At 37.5% G+C, this 20,014-nt stretch overlaps 1 protein-coding gene across 1 annotated transcript; it reads right to left on the bottom strand.

Annotated features, from left to right (window-relative positions):
* Window positions 1-7,442: 7,442 nt before the first annotated feature.
* On the bottom strand, window positions 7,443-14,644 carry LOC146488884 (uncharacterized). The gene is made up of 6 exons (XM_085112606.1): window positions 14,495-14,644; window positions 11,647-11,754; window positions 10,514-10,526; window positions 9,573-9,677; window positions 8,345-8,581; window positions 7,443-7,795 (listed from the first exon to the last, which is right to left on the bottom strand). Exons 2-6 carry the CDS (start codon window positions 11,737-11,739, stop codon window positions 7,770-7,772), a joined length of 474 nt encoding a protein of 157 aa, XP_084968732.1. The 5' UTR covers window positions 11,740-11,754; window positions 14,495-14,644; the 3' UTR covers window positions 7,443-7,769.
* Between the last annotated feature and the right edge of the window lie 5,370 nt (window positions 14,645-20,014).

Here is a 20,014-nt window from a genome sequence, read left to right as displayed (position 1 = left end):
AAACCGATTAACGCTAATCCCCGATTTAAAGTTAACCGAGGTTTTTCATCTCGCTCGATAAAAGTGTTTTTAAAAGCTGACATCAAGCCAAAGGTAAAGGAAAGTCTAAGTCAAAACTGATCGACAAAGTCTTTTGGATAAATAATTGTTGATAAGTAATTAAACTCAAATCAAACTCCACGTTAACCCGTGCAGGATTAGCTTAATCGGACTTTGATCAACTGAGCCCAGTTCTACAGCAGGCGTCCTCGGAAAAAGAAAATCTGGGTTCTCCTAACAGTAGACGAACCTAGGTTATTCCTAGTCACACGAGCAACCATATCACTTAATTAGTCAGCTTAACAAGACGTGAATATTCCTGTAACGACTTTACAAACTTAATTGATTTCAAGAAATATTTCAAGGGTGGCAGCTACACCTTTTGCCCTTCATTATCAGGAAATAAAGTTTCATTAGCGCGAAAACATTGGTCAATAAAATTAATGTATCATCAGTTTAACTAGGAAATGAAAAAATGAAAATGTGCAGCGTGGTTTAGGTTTATGCAGACTTACATATACCACGATTTTTGAATGGGGAGTTGATTGAAGGATAGAGCTAAGACTTGCTTGATTGTAACGCTGACTGTATCTCTGTTGTAATGAATTTTTTCCTCGTTAAAGAACATTAAGAAGCGTCTAATGTTTGTTCATCCTCTTAAAGGTTTGTTATTTCCATTAAACTGAACTGATACATTCGCATTAATGAACGTTCTTCTCTATGTAAAACGCCTTATTGACGACACCGTAAATTAAAACGTTTGTCTATTTTCATACAATGATTACACATTCGCTTTAATGATTTAATTTTTAACACTAATGAAAATGTATTTCCTTATAATGAAGGGCAAAAGGTGTAATAAGGCAAAATGGCAGTTTTATGATCAGGCCAATATTTTATAAAATTAATAGTGCAACTAGTTTAATTTTTCAACTTACCGGTTTATCGACCTCAAATTGGCCATGCTTAAGAGGATACGCATGCGCAACTAATGCCAAAACCACTAACATTACTGCCCACTTTGGAAAAGCTGCCATTGTGTGTTGTGTGCACTGTAAGGTTTAAAGAGATAAGAACATCCTTCCAAAACGTTATTTTCTACTGCCCCAGCGACGCACGCATCACAGTTTCTTTTTAACTAACCCTCCTATCTATTCGTTATTTTAAAATTCCACAAATCTTTGCAAATGCTCTCGAACCAAGCCAACGAGAACGAATTTTGTTAATGACTACGCTGCTTCATGCTGGCTACCAAGAATTAAAGAAAATACATTTAACAATGGAGAATTCCTTCTTTTTACTATTCGGCCTAGTAGTAACTATTGAGACAGACCTCTTAAAACAGTATTTTAAAAGTGTTTAATTTACAATATTTTCCACAAACGGGTGAATTAACAAATGCTAATTAAAAGCACCTTGCCAGGATTGAGGTTGCAATTGTTACGAGAAGGATCGCTCTGTTAACGGCCGAAGTGGTGGTGGTGTTTGCACGTATTTACGGAATAACATAAATTACCAGATCTGTGACGGTTTATGTGATGACCAACTTGAATGCGTTCTCATCGAAATTATCAGACCCCACTCCAGACCTTTCTTTGTTAGTACGTGGTATAGACCCCCAAACTCTCCCCAAAATATCTTTCGGTAATTTGAGTCTCTAGTCGATAAAGTGCCTTCTGAACAGAAAGACTTTTACCTTCTGGGTGATCTAAACTGCTACATGCATGACGGATCAAATTATCATAATTCATCCACTTTAACGAACATACTTGATATACACTCGATTGCAAAAACGTTGACACCTAAGAAGCATAAACCATGAACGATGACCCAACGGATTTGTGGGTAGTGTTTAAAAATTGGCGCAAGTTGGCCAACTAGACACTTTAAGGAAAGCTTAGACAGTTTCCATCATTCACCACGTGCAACTAATTTTGGTTATCTACCGTCGCACGAGAATAGAATTTTATGCAAATAAATTTAGTACACTTATACCCATAAAGCTATTGGGTCGCATCGTTCACGGTTTATGTTTTTAGGTGTCAACGTTTTTGCAATCGAGTGTATATATGGACTGAGTCAATTGATCTCCGACTAGAATTACACCCGCCTCGAGAACGTTGATTGATCTCTGTATATAACTAGTTCGCCCGAAAAAATATCAACCTCTGGTGTAGTTCATCTCGGTATCAGCGATCATTTTCTGGTCTTCATGACCCTTAAAATCTGCTATGAACGAACTGGTATTCATCGCACGATTGAGACACGCGTTTTTAAAAAATTTCAACCACCACCACTTCCTGGACGATGTTGCACAACAGCCATGGAATAGAGTTTTTTTCAGAGACAAATCCAGAGGCGATGTGGAATGTTTGGAAAATTTTATAGCAGGGTTGGGCATGCCAAATCATTAGGTCTGATTATTGATGACCGACTTTCGTGGTCCAATCACATCAGCGAACTATGCAGAAAGATATCCTCGGCAATCGGTACCCTGAGGCGCATTAGGTCCCTCATTTCTCAATCCACTGCAGTACAAATATATAACGCTTTAATCCAACCTCATTTCGATTACTGTACCCCAGTTTGGGATGGATTGAGTTCTGATCTATGTGAGAAACAACAAAAATTGCAAAACCGAGCAGCTAGGGTTATTCTGCAAGCCAACTGCGAGGTAAACTCAAGCCTGCTTCTTGAAACATTGAAGTGGGACCAGCTATCATTAAGAAGAAGAAAGCAAAAAGCTATGATGATGTTTAAGTCCCTCAACGGGCTAGCCCCAGTGTACTTGCATGAATTGTTCGGTGAGCCGGACACACAGACTATGACTTGCGTGATTCTTTCCGTAAGTTAAACTCACCCAAGCCGCGTACTAACTAATTGAAACGTAGCTTTAGCTATAGCGGTGCCTTACTTTGGAATTATCTTTCTGAAAGTATTAAGGCGATCAGATCAATTGGGCAGTTTAAGAAGGAAATCAACCGCGCACTTGAAACATTCGATTCCCACTCGGCAATCTTGTCAATCAGTTTTTTATAGTTATTTTAATTTCTGCAAATGATTGCAATTAAAATGCTATTGTCATTACTGAAGATTTTTAACCGAGTTTAAATAAAGAACTACTACTACTACTACTACTACTACTACTACTACTACTACTACTACTACTACTACTACTACTACTACTACTACTACTACTACTACTACTACTACTACTACAGTTGAGTAATTAAATGTGGGAAAAGGGTTGAGAGATAGCTTGACTATATTTCTCAAACTTATTAATAATTCACCAAGCCAAAACAAAGCAAATCATTACCGTGAAGGAGGTTTAGAAATGTGATCTTAATTATCATAAAATTTTGTGAACTTTTGCTTCGAATTTCTCCAAGAATTATAAATAGTTTGAGAAGCTATATCAAACACTCGATAAAGTGTTTCCTCCTATTTCCAAACGCCTCGAAGTTGGTTAAAAAACTCGGCTGCGCCTCGTTTTTCCAACCTACTTCTCGGTGTTTGGAAATCGGATGTGTTGATATGTTATCTGCTGCAGGTCTCAAACACACTTTGGACGGAATAAAAAAATCGATCTCTTTGCGTCATTAACGTGTCGTCGTTGTTGCTGCTACTTAATTATTAATGTCCCTATTATACTGCCAACTGATTTCGGGCTTAATTACCTCGGTGTAAGAACCTTTAAAACTCACAACTGTGGACGTAAAACAAAAGAAGCTAAAACGTCAAAAACAATACATGAAAGGAAAAAAATAACCTATAACACAGAAAAACCTGTCAGGTCCTTGCACCGAAGCCAATCAGTCGGGACTTCGATAACTGGCCGGCAGAGGCCCGTTTCTCGAAAGTCCCGAAGACTTACCAAATCCGATAAGCGTCTTTAGTGATAAATTTTTCTTAACAGAAGTCAATTTTTGTTAGATTTGAACACTAAATTTTAAAATCTTATACACCTATGAAAACATTGCAAAGTACCATGTCTGTAATCACTGTGTAATCGGCGAAAAAAACATTTAACAATTATTCCACAAGCGCACGTTGGATATGAGATGATAGATAGCCAACGAGGCGTGTAGCGCCGAGTTGGCTATAATCATCTCATATCCAACAAGCGCGAGTGGAATAATTGTTTTATTAAAGACAATCAAGTAATATTAGTAGGCCTTGATGATTTCCTTTTCAAGAGCAACCAGAAAACAATTTATGGTCGCTACTTCTCGGGCATGGTATAATGGCTAATATACCATGGCCGCTAAGCCAATCAAAACCCTGGAATTGCATTATACAATGATCCAGTTTTTAATAATTAAAAATATACTTATGGGGCCCGGTAAGTCGAACGGCCCCCAGGCCCCGTCGTCGAAAGAGTACCGCGCTCGTCAACAACAATCCGGACGTTATTCGAAGCACTTGTCAGTGAGTTTATTGAAGATGGTGAAAGTAAAAATGCCAAACCATATGTTGTTCACATTTAAGGTTATTCCAAACCTTCGTGGGTGTTTCTCAGAAAAAAATCGTACACGCGTCTCTTTTACAGAAACCCTAATAAACTATGAATTACTGCTAATAAACTGTAGAATCTGAAACTAGGGCTGAGTTAAATACGTTTGTTTTGATAGACGAGCGCAAGCCCTAAAAAACAAAACTGACAATAATTAATGTGTGCTTTGACTAATTACCAGCCCATAAAAATCACAACAAACCAAACTTTTTCACTCAGGAGATAATGGGCTGGCAAAATCTGTCAGGCTTTTCCGATATTCCCTTTGTTTCCTGAGAAAATCTATGGTAAAGGTTGACAGTGGAATATTCTTCAATGAGTCTTACGTGCTGGGATTCTGTAAGAAAGCTATTTCGAATTTAGCAAAAGCCTGACACACTTTGTTACAAGATCGTGTGACAAACAAATCGGCTAAATTTCGTTAAAATCTGTCAAATCTAGATTTCTTATTAATTCATTTGAATGTGATTCTCGCAAAAACACACCCAGTAAGGTTTTGGTATCCAAATATTTGCACAGTATTCTCGCTTCATTAAGGCCCACTCTAAAGGTTTCACTTTGGGCGATTTAACAAGTTTAAGGCGACCTAAGCAAAGCACGCGATTGAAGCGATTTTAAGGAGATCTTTATACAAGGTGCGTAGTAAGCTAGACTGTTTTCCTTGTATAGTTGATCCTGTAACCCCTGTTAATATATCTCAGTGGGCATCTGTCTTGTAGGTTCCACATGGAACACTCAACCTGAAGGGCAAACAGGATGTTCTTGCCTATGAATGATCGATTGTAAACCACCTACCAGGAAACCAAGCCTTAAAAGGCATATAGCTCTTAAGATTACTGACAAACCCAGGCTTGATCATTGGTACCACAAGGGTTTCAAGCCTTCAACATTACCTTAACAAGCATAATAAACTTGAACAAAACATGTACAAGCTAGAAAGGAACTAAAATATTGCCTAGTATGTATCAGGCAACTCCACGTGTGATCATCCATGGAAAATTTGACATGATACACCATGCATCAGTGGATATGCTTACAAGTGACCAGATATGGAATTTTCTGATACATAATTAATCGTAGATGATTGATCAGTAATGAAGCTTTAAAAATTACCAAAAACCCCTCAATTAAACACAATAATATATTTAATACATTTTTAAATATATTTAAACTTAGCAACTAATATCAAAGAATTTTATCAACTCCATTAAGAGCATTTTGTTATATTCACTATAAATGTAAAACTTATATATCTCAGTGGCTGAATTCTTCCAAATCCCACTTGCTTTGATAGCCAGAGTTGCTAAAACAACCCTTATACCGGAAATAAACACACTTGCTAGTGGATATATAAATTGGGCGATAACAAAGGGAAAACAAATTAGAGGGACGCTTCGATAACAAAATGTTATCGAATAATGGAGTGGCATGTTTCGGATGTGTTCATGGCGCTTTTCAAAGCGTTCCAGACGCGTTTAAGGCACGTTTTGGACGCGTTTCAAACATGTTTAGCATGCGGTTAAAACTCGTTTCAAACGCGTTTAAGGGCGTTTCAAACGCGTCTGAAACGAGTTTTAAACTTCCGCTTAAAATACGTGAGACTTGCGTTTCAAACGCGTTTTGAACATATTTCGGAGGTGTGTTCCAGGCGCTTTTCAAACGCATTCCAGACGAATTTAAGACGCGTTTTAAACGTTAAACGCGTTCCAGACGCGTTTAAGACACATTTTAGACGCGTTTCAAACACATTTAGCGTGCGGTTAAACTCGTTTCAAACGCGGTTGACGTGTTTTGGACACGTTTAAGAAACGCGTTTCAAAAGCATTTTAAAAGCGGTTTAAAGGCAAGTTTCAAACGTTTAACGTGGGTTAAAACCCAGTTTCAAATTGCTTAAACGCGTTTGAAAGGCGGTTTAACCGCAAGTTAAAATTATTGATAAACAAAAAAAAAAAGATGGTAAAGCATTTTTTATTCGTGCACTATATTGCCAATGTATTTTGCCTGTGGATTTTATATATTGATTTCAGAATGACAATAGATAAAAAGTTAATTGTGGCAGTGCGGAGAAAACTGTTTGACTGGAGAATATATTGTAATCAAACAATAGATGGAGCCCAGGGGAGAGGGGGTCACTCAGGTATATTAGTGGCAGGGGTGTGCGAATGACGTGAAATTGTTAGACCCAAAAGAGTCGCATTACGCTACACCCTGACCCCCAAAAAAGTCCAACGGCCCAAAACGTAACCCCGGCCCATAAAACTCCTATCAAAGAAACACCTGAATCCCATATATTAAATCCTTATATGGTTGATTGTTACGTTAGTGCACGCTGTCTTGTTCTGTGTTTGATTTTTACGTTAGTGCACGCTGTCTTGTTCTGTGTTTGATTGTTACGTTAGTGCACGCTGTCTTGTTCTGTGTTTGATTGTTACGTTAGTGCACGCTGTCTTGTTCTGTGTTTGATTGTTACGTTAGTGCACACTCTCTTTTTCGACGGCCTTTGGGAAACCATTTTGTGAGCCTAGGCGTCTAGCAATAAATATATGCTAATACTCCGAGCATTACGAGCAAAAAGAAAAAGAAGTAAATAAATACACGAAGGAAGAAGGTACGAAGGAAAGAGAAAAAGAAGAAAATATCTTAATACTATATAACAATAGAATGCCGGACTGTAGCCCAAAACGACAGTAATGTCATTAATGGTTGTAGTGAGTCCGGTACCTATATATTCCTCCTTAAATGAGTAAGAATTAATATGGATTTTGGAATCCGGAATCCAGAAGGGAATACTTTTGTGGATTGTGTTACATGGGACGATACCCTTGTAGTTAATAAACTGGATGCCACTGTTTTGGTTGTTTTTCTGGATTGTCGCGGTAATAAACCTTGGGAGTGGCTCGTCTATTCCAAGGTCTTGAAGTGATAAATGATCAAAAGCGAAAGCAAGTGTGTCACGACAGATCAGAGTTTTCAAACACCAAGAAACGTTTGTAATGGTCTCCTAATTTTTGATAACGTTTTACTCACAATACAACAGAATCTCAAACCGTTCCATTCCCTTTATTGCGTTCATGCATTACAACCAATGGTTACGATCCTTTTCCCAATTTTCAACAAACCACAACCCAAAATAAACTGCAAAAATTACGTGTCGTTATATATGACAGCCGCAGATTCGGTGCAGTCTTCACTTGTTTAATTAGCTTGGTATGGTTTAACCTTGCATCAAAGCCTTGAACTCTGCAACACAAAATTAAATGGAGAATCGTAGATTGAAAAAGAACAACAACAATAATTCAGCGCTTATGAATTTTAACTTAGACCAATTCCTCTCCCCAGACCGACAGCTTAAACCCTCAATTCACCCAAAGCTGCCCCCGCGCATGCTCCTTGCTCACCAATCACGCCCAAGTTGTCCGTTATGTATGTCACTTTCAGTTAAGGCTTAATTTGCAGTTCGCGTCGCGGGAAAAATGATCGATATAGCACTTAAACCCCCCTTCCCCCCTTCCCAAAGAAAAAAAAAATGAGGAAAAGAAATGAAATTGGCAGAATAATACCGCACCTATAAGAGGTTCGTTTGGCTTACAAATTACACGAGGTAGACATGGTTTATATTCAGTTTGGAAATGAACAAACAAATTATTACAAGCCTTTTAAATGAGCATGAGCTCAGCCACTCCTACAATAGACATATTTACTGGTCTTTGTATCAATTTCGTACCGTCATGATCAATAACAGCAAAAACTAAGTATAAAGTTCTCAGAGTAACGAATGTCAATTCTTACCATAGTAGCCAAGCTTTTGGTCGCCATTTCTGTCTTTCGAGCTAAGATAAGCCTGCATATACGACAATGGAACGTTTTTTCCAAGTGTTTTGAAGCGTTGTTGCAACTCCACCGCGGTGATATATCCATCGTGGTTGGCGTCAGCAGCCCTGAAGTGGTTCAAGTAGTGTGTCTCTGCCCTGTTTTTAACAACCAACTCCATTATTCCAAACTCGTTCCTGCTTATCACTTGATCATCTGTGTAGAATCATGAGTTAGAATTGTTGCATACCGATGCAGCAAACGAGACCGTCCCAGGCAGATTATTTTGAAATATAGTTTATTACTGTGCTCACGTCCGAAAAAGTTGTGGTTAATACTCAGCGCTAGCCCACCGTACGGTTAATTAAAGGGGAAGTATCATGGGGTTTTTGATATCTTTTTGTTAAAAATGATGAAATAAGACCTTCAATCACCTGCCAATAACTCTAGAATGACGAGAGAAACAAAATCAACTCAATTCTTGAAAGAAACAACTCGTGCATGATCTGTTCTAGCGCATTTTGCGAGAAAATGCGAGAACTTGAAAAAACATTAGCCTAACATTTTTCAAGTTTCAATCCAAATCGGCCTACTCTGTCTCTGGCTAAAGGCACTAATCGACAGTTTTATTGCACTGGCGTGATAATTTTTTACAAACTTGACAATTATTTCGTTGTTTCTGCTGACAGTCAAACATTTTTCTGTTTTGAAGTGACAGCAAATTTTCGTGATACTTCCCCTTTAAGGCGGCTGTACATTTTACTACAATATATTGCGAAGCTGACAAATCCAATAAGCGCATCGAAAGTCATATTTCTTTTATAAAGACGTCCCTATACTAACAACATTGTATATGCTAGGTGTGACGTTTTTCTTTACATCTTTTCTGTGTGTTTTAATGAACGTGTTTTTTTGGTGTGAGGGAGCGGGGGGGGGGGGGGGGGCGTATTCTAAGAACTATGGGTAAATGCACCAGTCCCCATCTTTTTCTGTACGGTGGTTTAACTGAAGAAGACGGTCAATTGAGGTCATTAGTCATCTATAAGAGCACTTCTGTAAAAAGAGCTTTTACAGCTGAAAAAGGTATGAAACCATAGCAAAATATGTTGTCTGACCAACTATCAAACAGATCCCATTTAAAAGACGGAAGTTCTATTTATTATTGCGATTTTTCGTATTCTCACTTCTGGTATACTATAATACGTACTATTTATGTCGTAAGCTGCAAGCTCTGACCACTTCACTCCAGTCACTTCTATCTCACTTTTATCGAGAACACCATTACCGTTCTTGTCTCGTTCGGAAAATAAATCTGAGGCAATGACGAAAATAACATTACTTGACACGATTGCTATAAAGTTAACATGTCAAAATTGGCAGGGGAAAGGCGGAGATTTTCTTCAATGGCTACCTTAATTGTCTTTTGACTCAAGTCTCATTTAAATTGCGAGTTACATTCAAAACAGTGTCAGCAATGAAAAAAGCAAGTCAAAATTAGAAAGATTAAGCTTCTGTATAACCTCGTTCCCGGCCAAGGTTATTCTCATGGAAACGAGGTTCGTTTCATTGAGAGTCTTCTGTAACGAAAACTGATACCCGGAATTTTAAACCACAGCTGCCGCATTTCATGACTATACTTTGGGAAAATTTAAAGCCAAACCTCTGAACTCATTGCTTGCATCATAAATACTAATTTGCCTTCCTTACTTGCGGTAAATCTTTGAAAGCTTTTATATCGGGTATTGCCACACTGACTCAAAATTGCAACTGTGAAAAAGTTTGGCTCAAAAGTTTTGAGTTAAACTTTAAGGAAAGTTGGATTTTTTTTTTAGCGAAAAATCGAAGGCTGACAGTGTTTAATTTTCGTCTTAAGCGTTTTCCTTTTCTTTGGAGCATAAGCTCTGTCTGAAATGCTCCGACCTTAGTCATGATCAAAAGGGCAAATTGTAATCAGCAGGAGTAATCGGTGATCGTAGTCGACGTATCATCAGTCGTGAGTCGAGGAATTGCAACGAACTGTACATTGTGGATAATGCAGTTAGCCGTTTGATTTATTTCACCGTGCGATGAAGTACCTTAAAGTGGTAATTCTGCTAAGTTGCAATGAAAGAAAGCAGAGGCGTGTGAATGATGCAAAATTTTGCTTACCTCTGCGTTGCACCTGCAAAATAAATGTGGGATAAGTTAGTGACAGCCAATGAAATATCAGGTGCTAGCCGAGCCCAATAATTAATATCACGATTTTGTATACCGTACAGAAGTGTTTTAGTGGAAAATATACTACTCGTAAAATTCATACGAAATTACATCCGGGACTCGAGTGACGTATTTTCCATATCCTCACTAGTGAGGATATTGATGACATCATTTCCCGCTTTTCATGGTTGTTTGTGCAAACATGTGCTGTCGATGAAAAATGGCTAGCGACAGTCATTTGTCTATGTAGGAAAAAGAAAATTACACAGTGGTTTGAAGACTGATGAATTTTATTTTCTCGTGTTAAAAATAAAATATGTCTTTTACGCCGCCGTGCAATATACCACAGTATATTTACCACTGAAACAAGGCCAGGGAGGTCTTAGGTTCCACCCCTGACAGGAAACACTTGGATTTCCTTTTCCGAGTATGTCTTTGTCTATGTATGCCTCACTGAATAATACATCATTTTCATTCATTCACCAGGCTTAAAAATATACCATCACATTTTTCCATTACGCATATGCCACACATTGACATTCAAATCCTAGCAGTATGCAGGATGTTTGTGCCATGAACCTAGTTTAATGGCCTTAGCTTCGACAAGTCTCCTGTAGCTCAGTGGTAGCTTAGAGCACTCGTCTATTTCCTTTTCTCGAGTATTCCTGTGTCACTCACTGAATAATATAGCAATTTCAATAATTGCAATGTTCCTGAAAGAGGCGGAGATGGCTGACACGTCAAGTATGCGTCTAAAGCTAAGTCTTGACTAGAGCTGGATATTAGACCTTTCAACAAATTTTTCTCCAATTTAATTTTTTTAATTATTTACATTTTCACGATCGCATCCCGTGATCCTGTGTTAGAGGCATTGTTTATGTGCTTTGTTACAAGAAATAGCGTAGTTTTAATTTTGTTGATTTTTGTTAACTATCAGCCAAAAATTTTAGTTTCGATGCTAATTTTGCTTTAGACTGAAAGTGACAACTTATCGTTCATTCAATTTCACTACGGCAAAATGGCAGTTTTATCATCAGGTCAAAATTCGGAAATTAATTTTCAACTAGCATTATTATCCAACTTACCGATTCGTCGTCCACAAATTGGTCAACAGGATGCGCATGCGCAGCTGATGCCAAAACTACTAACAATACTGCCCACTTCGGAAAATCTGCCATTGTGTGTTGTTTGCACTGCAAGGTTTAAATGAGAATATCACATCCTTGGCAAACGTTCTTTTCTACTCTCCCACCGACTCAGCACCACCAGTTAGAAACAAGCTCTCTTATCTATTGGTTATAAATTTAAGAAGTCCTGAAGGGAATTCTGCAGCCAAGCCGCACAATTTCGTGACTTGAAAGCGAGCTATTCAAATGAAATTAAACTTTCAGTAGCAGGTGAGGTGAGGTCTTTTCGGGGCTAACAAAAAAGCTTTCACAAATCTTTGCAAATCCCCGAACCAAGCCAACGAGAATTAATTTTGTTATAGGACTACGCTGCTTCATGCTGGCTACCTGAAAAATTAAAGAAAAGGCGCTTTACAATGAAGACTTCCTTCTTTTTTTATTCGGCTTCAGTAACTTTTGACCCACTCAAGAAAATTATTATCAATCTTCCAGCCGATTCCTTTGAAGTTCAAGTTATTTCCCAAAATCTCCGCTTAGAATTACGAAGTAGAAAAAATACCCGACTTAAAAAAAATCGACGGCCATCTTGATTCATTTTAACAGAGCAACTTTCTTTTCCTATACCCGCCAACTTGCCAACTTTGTGATATATTTAATCAGGATAGCTTGTTTAATCCTGTTCCTGGGAGACTCTTTTTAGTTTATCAATTTGAGACAACAACGTTAGAGCCATTAATATAATAAGAAAGCAAATAAGTAAGCGAGCAGCCCAAAAACACTCTCAAGCACAACCTGTTGGAAGCTGACCAAGTCTTACTATGAGCCTTTCATGATGTGTACATGGAATGCCTAAAGCTATCCTCCTCCAAATTAAATAGCGCTAGCGTCCCACGCTGTTTTTTTAATTTTAGGAAACGGTAATGATTTTAATGACTGTTTGAACTTACAGTCGTTTTTATAGTTCAAGTAGAAATTATTTACCAATATCTCTCACGAAGGGCTATTGCTCGAAACGTCAGCACTCGAATCAGTATTTTAATACGGTGGCCAAATTGCCTTATATATCAACTCTGGTGACAAAACCTAGCATTCGTCTTCAGTTGATCACTCAACTTGGCGAGTAGTTTAGATTCGGAGGTTCCGCGTTCAAGTCCCTCTCTGACCGCTAGCTTGCCCCCATGGAATTGCAATTCTTGGTAACGCTAAGTTCAACTCCTCAGCCACGGTCTTGACGTGGTCAACTGGTTTGCCTCTTACCAGTTAGGATGTTCAACCATGTTATTTTCACTTTGGATGAGCAGACATGACCTCAAGAGCTAGCTCTCTACCGACGCAACACCACAGTTTCTTCAGAAACTAACCAAATTTTCTAAGTTGAGCGATCAGACTGGGAGCTCTGGTTTAAGTTTTAAGTGCTAGTGCAGACGTTATCCATAAAACTGCCTCAGTCTATTTACATGGCATGAAATGTTCTTAGGACGTGTCAATGAGCAACGTCCGTAAGACGTGGGCCAAAAGGGTGGATTTATAACGAAAAACTCATCGTTGTTTGAAATCATTAAAATTTAATTTCTTTTTGTTTAGTTTCTGGCAATAAATATAACATTTTAAGAGGATTAGGGTATGATTTAGTTTTTTTTTCTTTATTTTCCAAGTTGAGCGATCAGACTGGGAGCTCTGGCTTAGATTTTTTGTAAGTGTTGTTGCAGGTGTTATTCGTAAAACTGCCTCAGTTTGTTCACGTACATGGCATGAAATGTTCGTAGACCGTGTCAATTAACAAAGTCCGTAAGATGTGGGCCAAAAGGGTGGATTTATAACGAAAAACTCATCGTTGTTTGAAATCATTAAAATTCAATTTCTTTTTGGTTAGTCTCTGGCAATAAATATAACATTTTAAGAGGATTAGGGTGTGATTTAGTTTTTTTTTTTATTTTTTTTTATTTTCCGAGTTGAGCGATCAGACTGGGAGCTCTAGTTTAGGTTTTTTGTAAGTGCTATTGTAGGTGTTATTCGTAAAACTGCCTCAGTCTGTTTAAATGGCATGAAATGTTCGTAGAACGTGTCAATGAGCAAAGTCCATAAGATGTGTGCCAAAAGGGTGGATTTATAATGAAAACAGTTCAATTCGTTTTTGTTTCACGATTTCTGGCAATAAATATAATATTTTAAGAGGAGTAGGGTATGAGTTAGTTTCATAACCGTGAAACTAGTTTTAAATATCGTCGAAACGAGTCAACGGACATGAACTTTATTAGAGACGACGCTAGTTCAAGCTTGCTACCAAGTAAGAAACACATACACCCCACAAAATCAGTGAACGGTTTCCCCAATTCTGGTTTTCTTTCGAGGGTTGGTTGTTAACTCTGTAAATTTTGGCCCATTTCCAAGTTTTCCTTTTTTATTTTAAGTAGTTTATATGGATAACCATTCTGGTCTATGGTTAGCTCGTAATTTTCTTAATTTTCCATAACTCACCACCCGTGGAAATAAAACACTCCCGCTTTCTCACTCGCAACTGCTTAAGTTGCGAGCATGGGCTATAACTTATTAAAACTTTCATCCGCAGCTCGTATAATGATATGATTCATCCTTCAAGGCTATGTTACGAACTCACAAAATAATAAGCTACTCGAATGAGTTGGTTTGATCATGATCGTTCAGTTTCGTTAGTAGAACACTAGACCTGTATTGCAGGGGTTCGAAACCCGCCCAAACCTGGGTCTTTTTTAGGCTTTCCTTCCTTACTCTGCTTAAGTTCCGTACATTACTGTGAAAGTACTTCTTCTACTGCAATAATTCTTACCTTTTCACCAATGAAACGTTTGATAGCCTTGTAAGGTCTCCAGGTAGCTCCTTAGCGTTCAGTAGGGAGTGTGTTAATGATCAATATTGCACGCGGCTGTGGCCCAAATGGTAGCCTACTACGAGCCTACATGCGTAGGACACCACCCAAAAGGTGGATTTTGTAATTATTTTGGGGTGGTAACAAACAAAGCAGCCTTTAAATCATACAACAATGTGCGACCCATTAAATGAACAAAACTTTTTGATTTTTAACTTTGCTTTTGTTTAACAATGAAAGAGCAAGCAGTGAGGGGTCCACGCAGACATTTATTTGTCTTTAGCTCGTATGATAATTTGTTTTCGGGTGTACGGACATTAGGCATAAGTCAGATTTCAATTTATTTTTTATTAGTTTCGCCGAGATATGTAAATAAATAAATAATTAAAGAAATAAATAACTTTTCTTATTTGATTTTAGTGATGTTTTCTCCTGTTTGTACAGAGCAGGATTTCTCCCGAGCGTTGTTTCTTGGAAACTTATCTTTTGCTCAAAGTATGTCCAAATTAATTAGATGTCAGTAAAATAACAATGGACTATTTTGAGTCAACAAATGCAATATTTTTTTGTTTTAACCCGTTCTGTACCTAGTGAGGAAATTACCTTTGTTTTATTTTTAACTGTTTTCAGTTTCTTATCGAATTCAAACTAGTCGATATTTCTTCACATAATTGTTTTTAACCGATATTATCTAAATAATCGTTAACATTTCGCCAAACCCTTTTTTTCCCACTGGATCCCAATTACCTGCAGCTGCATTGTTTTTTAGCGCTGGGAACATTGTTCTGTTGTTCGTTCTATTGTTTTCTCGACCAACCACGTAAGACGTTTCAAACAGCCGGGTATCCCCCATTACGCACCCATTTATGGTAACACCCACTCAACTTTGTGTCTAGTTCTTATGAAGTTCGTATTGTATCGTATTCGTATTTTAATGGAGACAGCTAATAAATTTCTTATTATTTATTACCACTAAAACCCACCCACTCACACATGGTAACACTAACCCACCCACACAGCTCACCTACTCATGGTAACTCCTATCCACCCACCCATGCACACCCACCTATCCATGCACACCCACTCAGTGCCCAGTATTTGTATTCTCTTTATTCCATAAACTGTCTGAAATTATGTGAAAAGGCGTGGCCTCTGTAGCACATGGAAATTGTGGGGTAAACTAAGTAGTAATTACAGGGGCGTAGCCAGGGGAGGGTTCCAGGGGTTCCGAAACACTCCCTCTCACGTCAAGGAACCCCCCCTTGCCTATTTTGAACAGTGAGTTTATCCCAGCAAGAGTGTAATGGACTCTCCATTCCTGAAATTCTTCGTTTTGTTCTATGCTTACAATAAGTACAGTGAACGTCATTGTGGTATCTATTTGCGTTTCACTTGCATTTTCAGAGACATGAGCAAAAATGTTTTAGATAAAACTAGTGAGCAGCACGTCTGCGAACTCTTATATACAGTTGTTTACAAAACGATTTATTTCCTCTTACGCGTTTCGTGTGACTAACGCACACTTCGTCAGGGAGTTTTACAATACAACATAAGTGACCTGTATAAATACCTACATAAAAGACTAAAATAAATTTTACATTACGGAAAACCGCACCTACGCTAGCGGATTTACATGTAGGAAACAGGCGAAAAGATGTAAAAGGTGTGACATATTATGTGCGTGACATAATTTTTAGCTAAAACTGTTGGCCCCAAAATATGTCATGCACGTCAGCAGACGTGCTGCTCACTAGTTGTATGTAAAAAATTCTGGGCTGGCGTTGATGAACATCAAATTACCACCGAGACATAAATATCGAGGAAGTGATGAACACGTTCGCTCAACTACAACCAAGGCGTCTTCTGTTTGCGTAGCGTAAACGCCAAAGTCTTGTACGTACGTAATATAAGGATTTTAGACCAACCGTTTTCGTTGGAACCAATTTGGAACCCCCCTCCTAGAAATCCTGGCTACGCCCCTGAATTAGTATGCTCTATGTAGAGAATACTAATGAGTTCTTTTGTTTTGCTTTGTATGAGAGCGTAATTAGTATGCTCTATATCTGAGCTGATTTTCAAAAAGGTGGCTACAGAAATTGAGCACATTTTGAGACTTTCTAAGCTGAAGGAATATATATATTTTTTATTTTTATTAACTATAGAATACTAAACTCTACTTACAATACTAACCATACCAACTTAAGATACTAACCTAAATTACAAAAAGTAATAATAATAATAATAATAATAATAATAATAATAATAATAATAATAATAATAGTTACATATATTTTTTAGACTTACAATGAATTACAATTCCACTCAAATTTACTACTAATACTATCATAATAGAAACAATATTAAATTAAATGCTTCTACTGACACTTACAATATACAGTTACACAATAGTTGCAATATTAAAATTAAATTAAAAGCTGGTACTAACGAAGTAAAGAAAAAAAAGAGACTTACAATAGGTTACAGTTGCACTTATGAATGAAAATACCACACAAAAGTTTATGTGTAATGTAATTCTTCACATTAAACTGGGGATAGTACCCACTTTTTCTTAAAGAATTTTGTGTTATTGATCTTTCTTTCGGTTTCATATTTTATGACTATTTTACTTTGAAATCCTTGGATTTTGGGTCGAATCTGGGTTCTTCTACAGTCCCATAGAAACAGTTTCCCAATTATTATAAAATAATTCAGTAGGTTAAGTAAAGGGCATGGTTTAGTTATAATTCCAAATAAAACATCTTGAAGAGTAAGACGAATTTGCTGATTTGAGAGTTGGTGCCAGTAATCTTGAAAATCATTCCAAAACTGTCTAACAAAGGGACACTGATACAAAAGGTGGTGTAAGGTTTCAGATTCTGCCTTGCAAAACGAGCACAGATCATCCGTTTTGAAGCCTATTTTATATAATTTAGAATTTGTGTATAAAATAGAGTTGATCACTTTGAACTGAAAACATTTTACGTATGATTCAAGCACAACAGAATGTGGCAGAGTGAAGATTTCTCAAGCTGAAGGAATATGCTAGTCATTAACAATACTCCAGTTACGGTTCATCACAAGAAAGTAAGGTCATGAAATACTATGCATGAGAAAAGAGGGGCTTTTCTTTGGAATTAGACGTGACATTGACACCTGAGTGAAATGAGACTCCGACTAAACAAGTGTGACATTTGGCAATTATTAACGGCGCCAACCAAAATCCGGTATTTAAGCGCTCAAGTCTAGCCTTCCACAACAGAATCGGCTTAATCGGGGCAAGACAGCGTTTTAAATTGATTTTCCGCCTTCATTCTAAATTCAAATATTTCGATTTTATAAATATTTGCTAATGACTCTTGTAATCTATCTACTTACTGACGTGAAATTCAATAGAAAACGCTAAACAAAAAAATAAATATCTTAAGAAAAGTTAACAAAAACGTCATTTTCTGTAGCCACCTTCTGGAAAATCAGCTCAGATATATGCTCTATATATGCTCTAATGATGAGGGTTGTTAACCGATAGCTTTTATTTATACATAGTAAATACTAGTTATGGAGTGATTTCGAGTGGTATACCGTGAAATATCCCACGAGTGACTTGATTTTTCTTAGTATACACACGAGCCTTTCTGATTGGCTGTATTCTCTATGGCATGGGATAAAATAAAAGAGACTCAGCTCAAGGTGATATATGAAAACTCCAGAGCTTGTACAGGAATTAACTTTGAAAGAAAAATGAACGAGTTTTTCAGTTATAAACCAATTATAGGTTTATAAATTGAAGGTGGGCTATTCAAATGACTTCAAATGTTAGTAGCATGCCCGAGATGTAACAGCAAATGGTGGGTATCATCATTCTTTTCGGGGCTGACAAATTGGTGGAGCTTCCACTCGTCAGGCTGAAAGATAACAGTGTTGGCTTAAAAAAGTAGACAAGTGACCGTCAATTAATTATAAGTAATAAAACGTTTCTTGGGTGCTTTCAAAACGAAAATGCAGTTTTTGCGAAGTAAATTGCTTTCTGAAATGATAACGCAAACTCACAAGCTAAGACGCTTGTCGGTAGAGCTTGCAGCAATATAACCTGGACTTCAAAGAAATTGGGTGTCAGATGGATTGTGGGTTCACTGATTTCTAAAACTGTTCAAAAGTGGGTCAAAAGCGAATGGAAAAAGAAAAAGTGTTAGTTGCACCCGGCTGTTTTTTTGTGAAGCAGCGTAGTCATTAACACTATCTAGAACGGGCTTTTTTTTTTTTTTTTGTCTTTTCGGACCAGGTGTAGGGTGGGGAGGGGGGGGGGTTTGGGCGGATTGCCTCCCCCCCCTCCATAACTTCGCAACTATAGAAGCCATGACATTGAGGCTTGGAGGAAAGATAGTACGTCTAAAGATGTTTCCTTGGAGGGCCGCGACGGAGGGTGATGACGTTACACGACGTGGTAATTAAGGCATGATTGCCAAATGGCGTCCATCTTGGATTTCTTGGTTTCCCCAAAACTTCAGGAAAGCGCCAAAATTGAACAAAAAGTGAGCTACAGGAGACTCGTGAGAGCTTGTCCTTTAAACTACAGTAGTTTCAGATACTTGCCAGTGCCACTTATTCAACAGGCTGAAACATAATGTCGATATCACATTTATTGGTCTTTATTTCAACACTTATGTCCAGAAATGCACCTAACCCTGAATTTGGGTAATTCATATAAAAATGGCCTTTTTTTCGTTTCATATGACTTCATGTTTGACAGAATTATGTGTGTTTTAGTGAGAATTAAGGTTAAGGGACACTTTGTGATGTCTATCATACAGTTCATGAATTCACTAGCGTGGATTTCTGGTCAAAGCGCATATTTCACTCAAAAAATAAGTGAAATAAAAGATAAGAAATAGATGCCAATAAAGACCAAATTTATGATAAATTCAGTTCATATCATATCTATTTATTCCTGTCGATTAGTTTTGTCCTGGGTCGACAAGAGACACGAAAGGAACCGAGAATGAATAATTATATTTATAAAACATTTGAATGAGTAAGGAAGTGTATTTTTCTCTATATCACTGAAAATTTGTGGATCACTTATTAAACATAAAATGTCGGCTTGTTCAGTTTATTTGAATTTGTGACCATCATCCGAACCAACATTCATGCTTAGCTGGTTAAACAAAAAAATAAGAATAAAATAAAATGTTCAGTATAATCTTGATATTACGTCCCGACAGAAAATACTGCTTTGTTTTTTGAGCATCAGTTTAAGAGCGAAAAAGAATATTATTTGTTTAGACTGATTCTGATACACAAGCTTCAATGATGTAAACACGAAACCTTGATAAGGACTACATTTGAAAAGGATAAAAAACGGGGACAGCTCAATTTATTGTCGATATTCATATCTGAATATTTTCTATTCACCGTGCAAATGCAATCTGTATTCCGTCAATCATCCGTCTATCATTTATGAACAGTCAGAAGAGACGAATTTGC

The sequence above is a fragment of the Pavona decussata genome, unplaced genomic scaffold (assembly GCF_977016875.1).
Source record: "Pavona decussata unplaced genomic scaffold, jaPavDecu1.1 SCAFFOLD_8, whole genome shotgun sequence".
Taxonomy (NCBI): domain Eukaryota; kingdom Metazoa; phylum Cnidaria; class Anthozoa; order Scleractinia; family Agariciidae; genus Pavona; species Pavona decussata.
The sequence above is the reverse complement of the archived record's forward strand: the minus strand, read 5'-3'. Positions and strand labels throughout refer to the sequence as shown.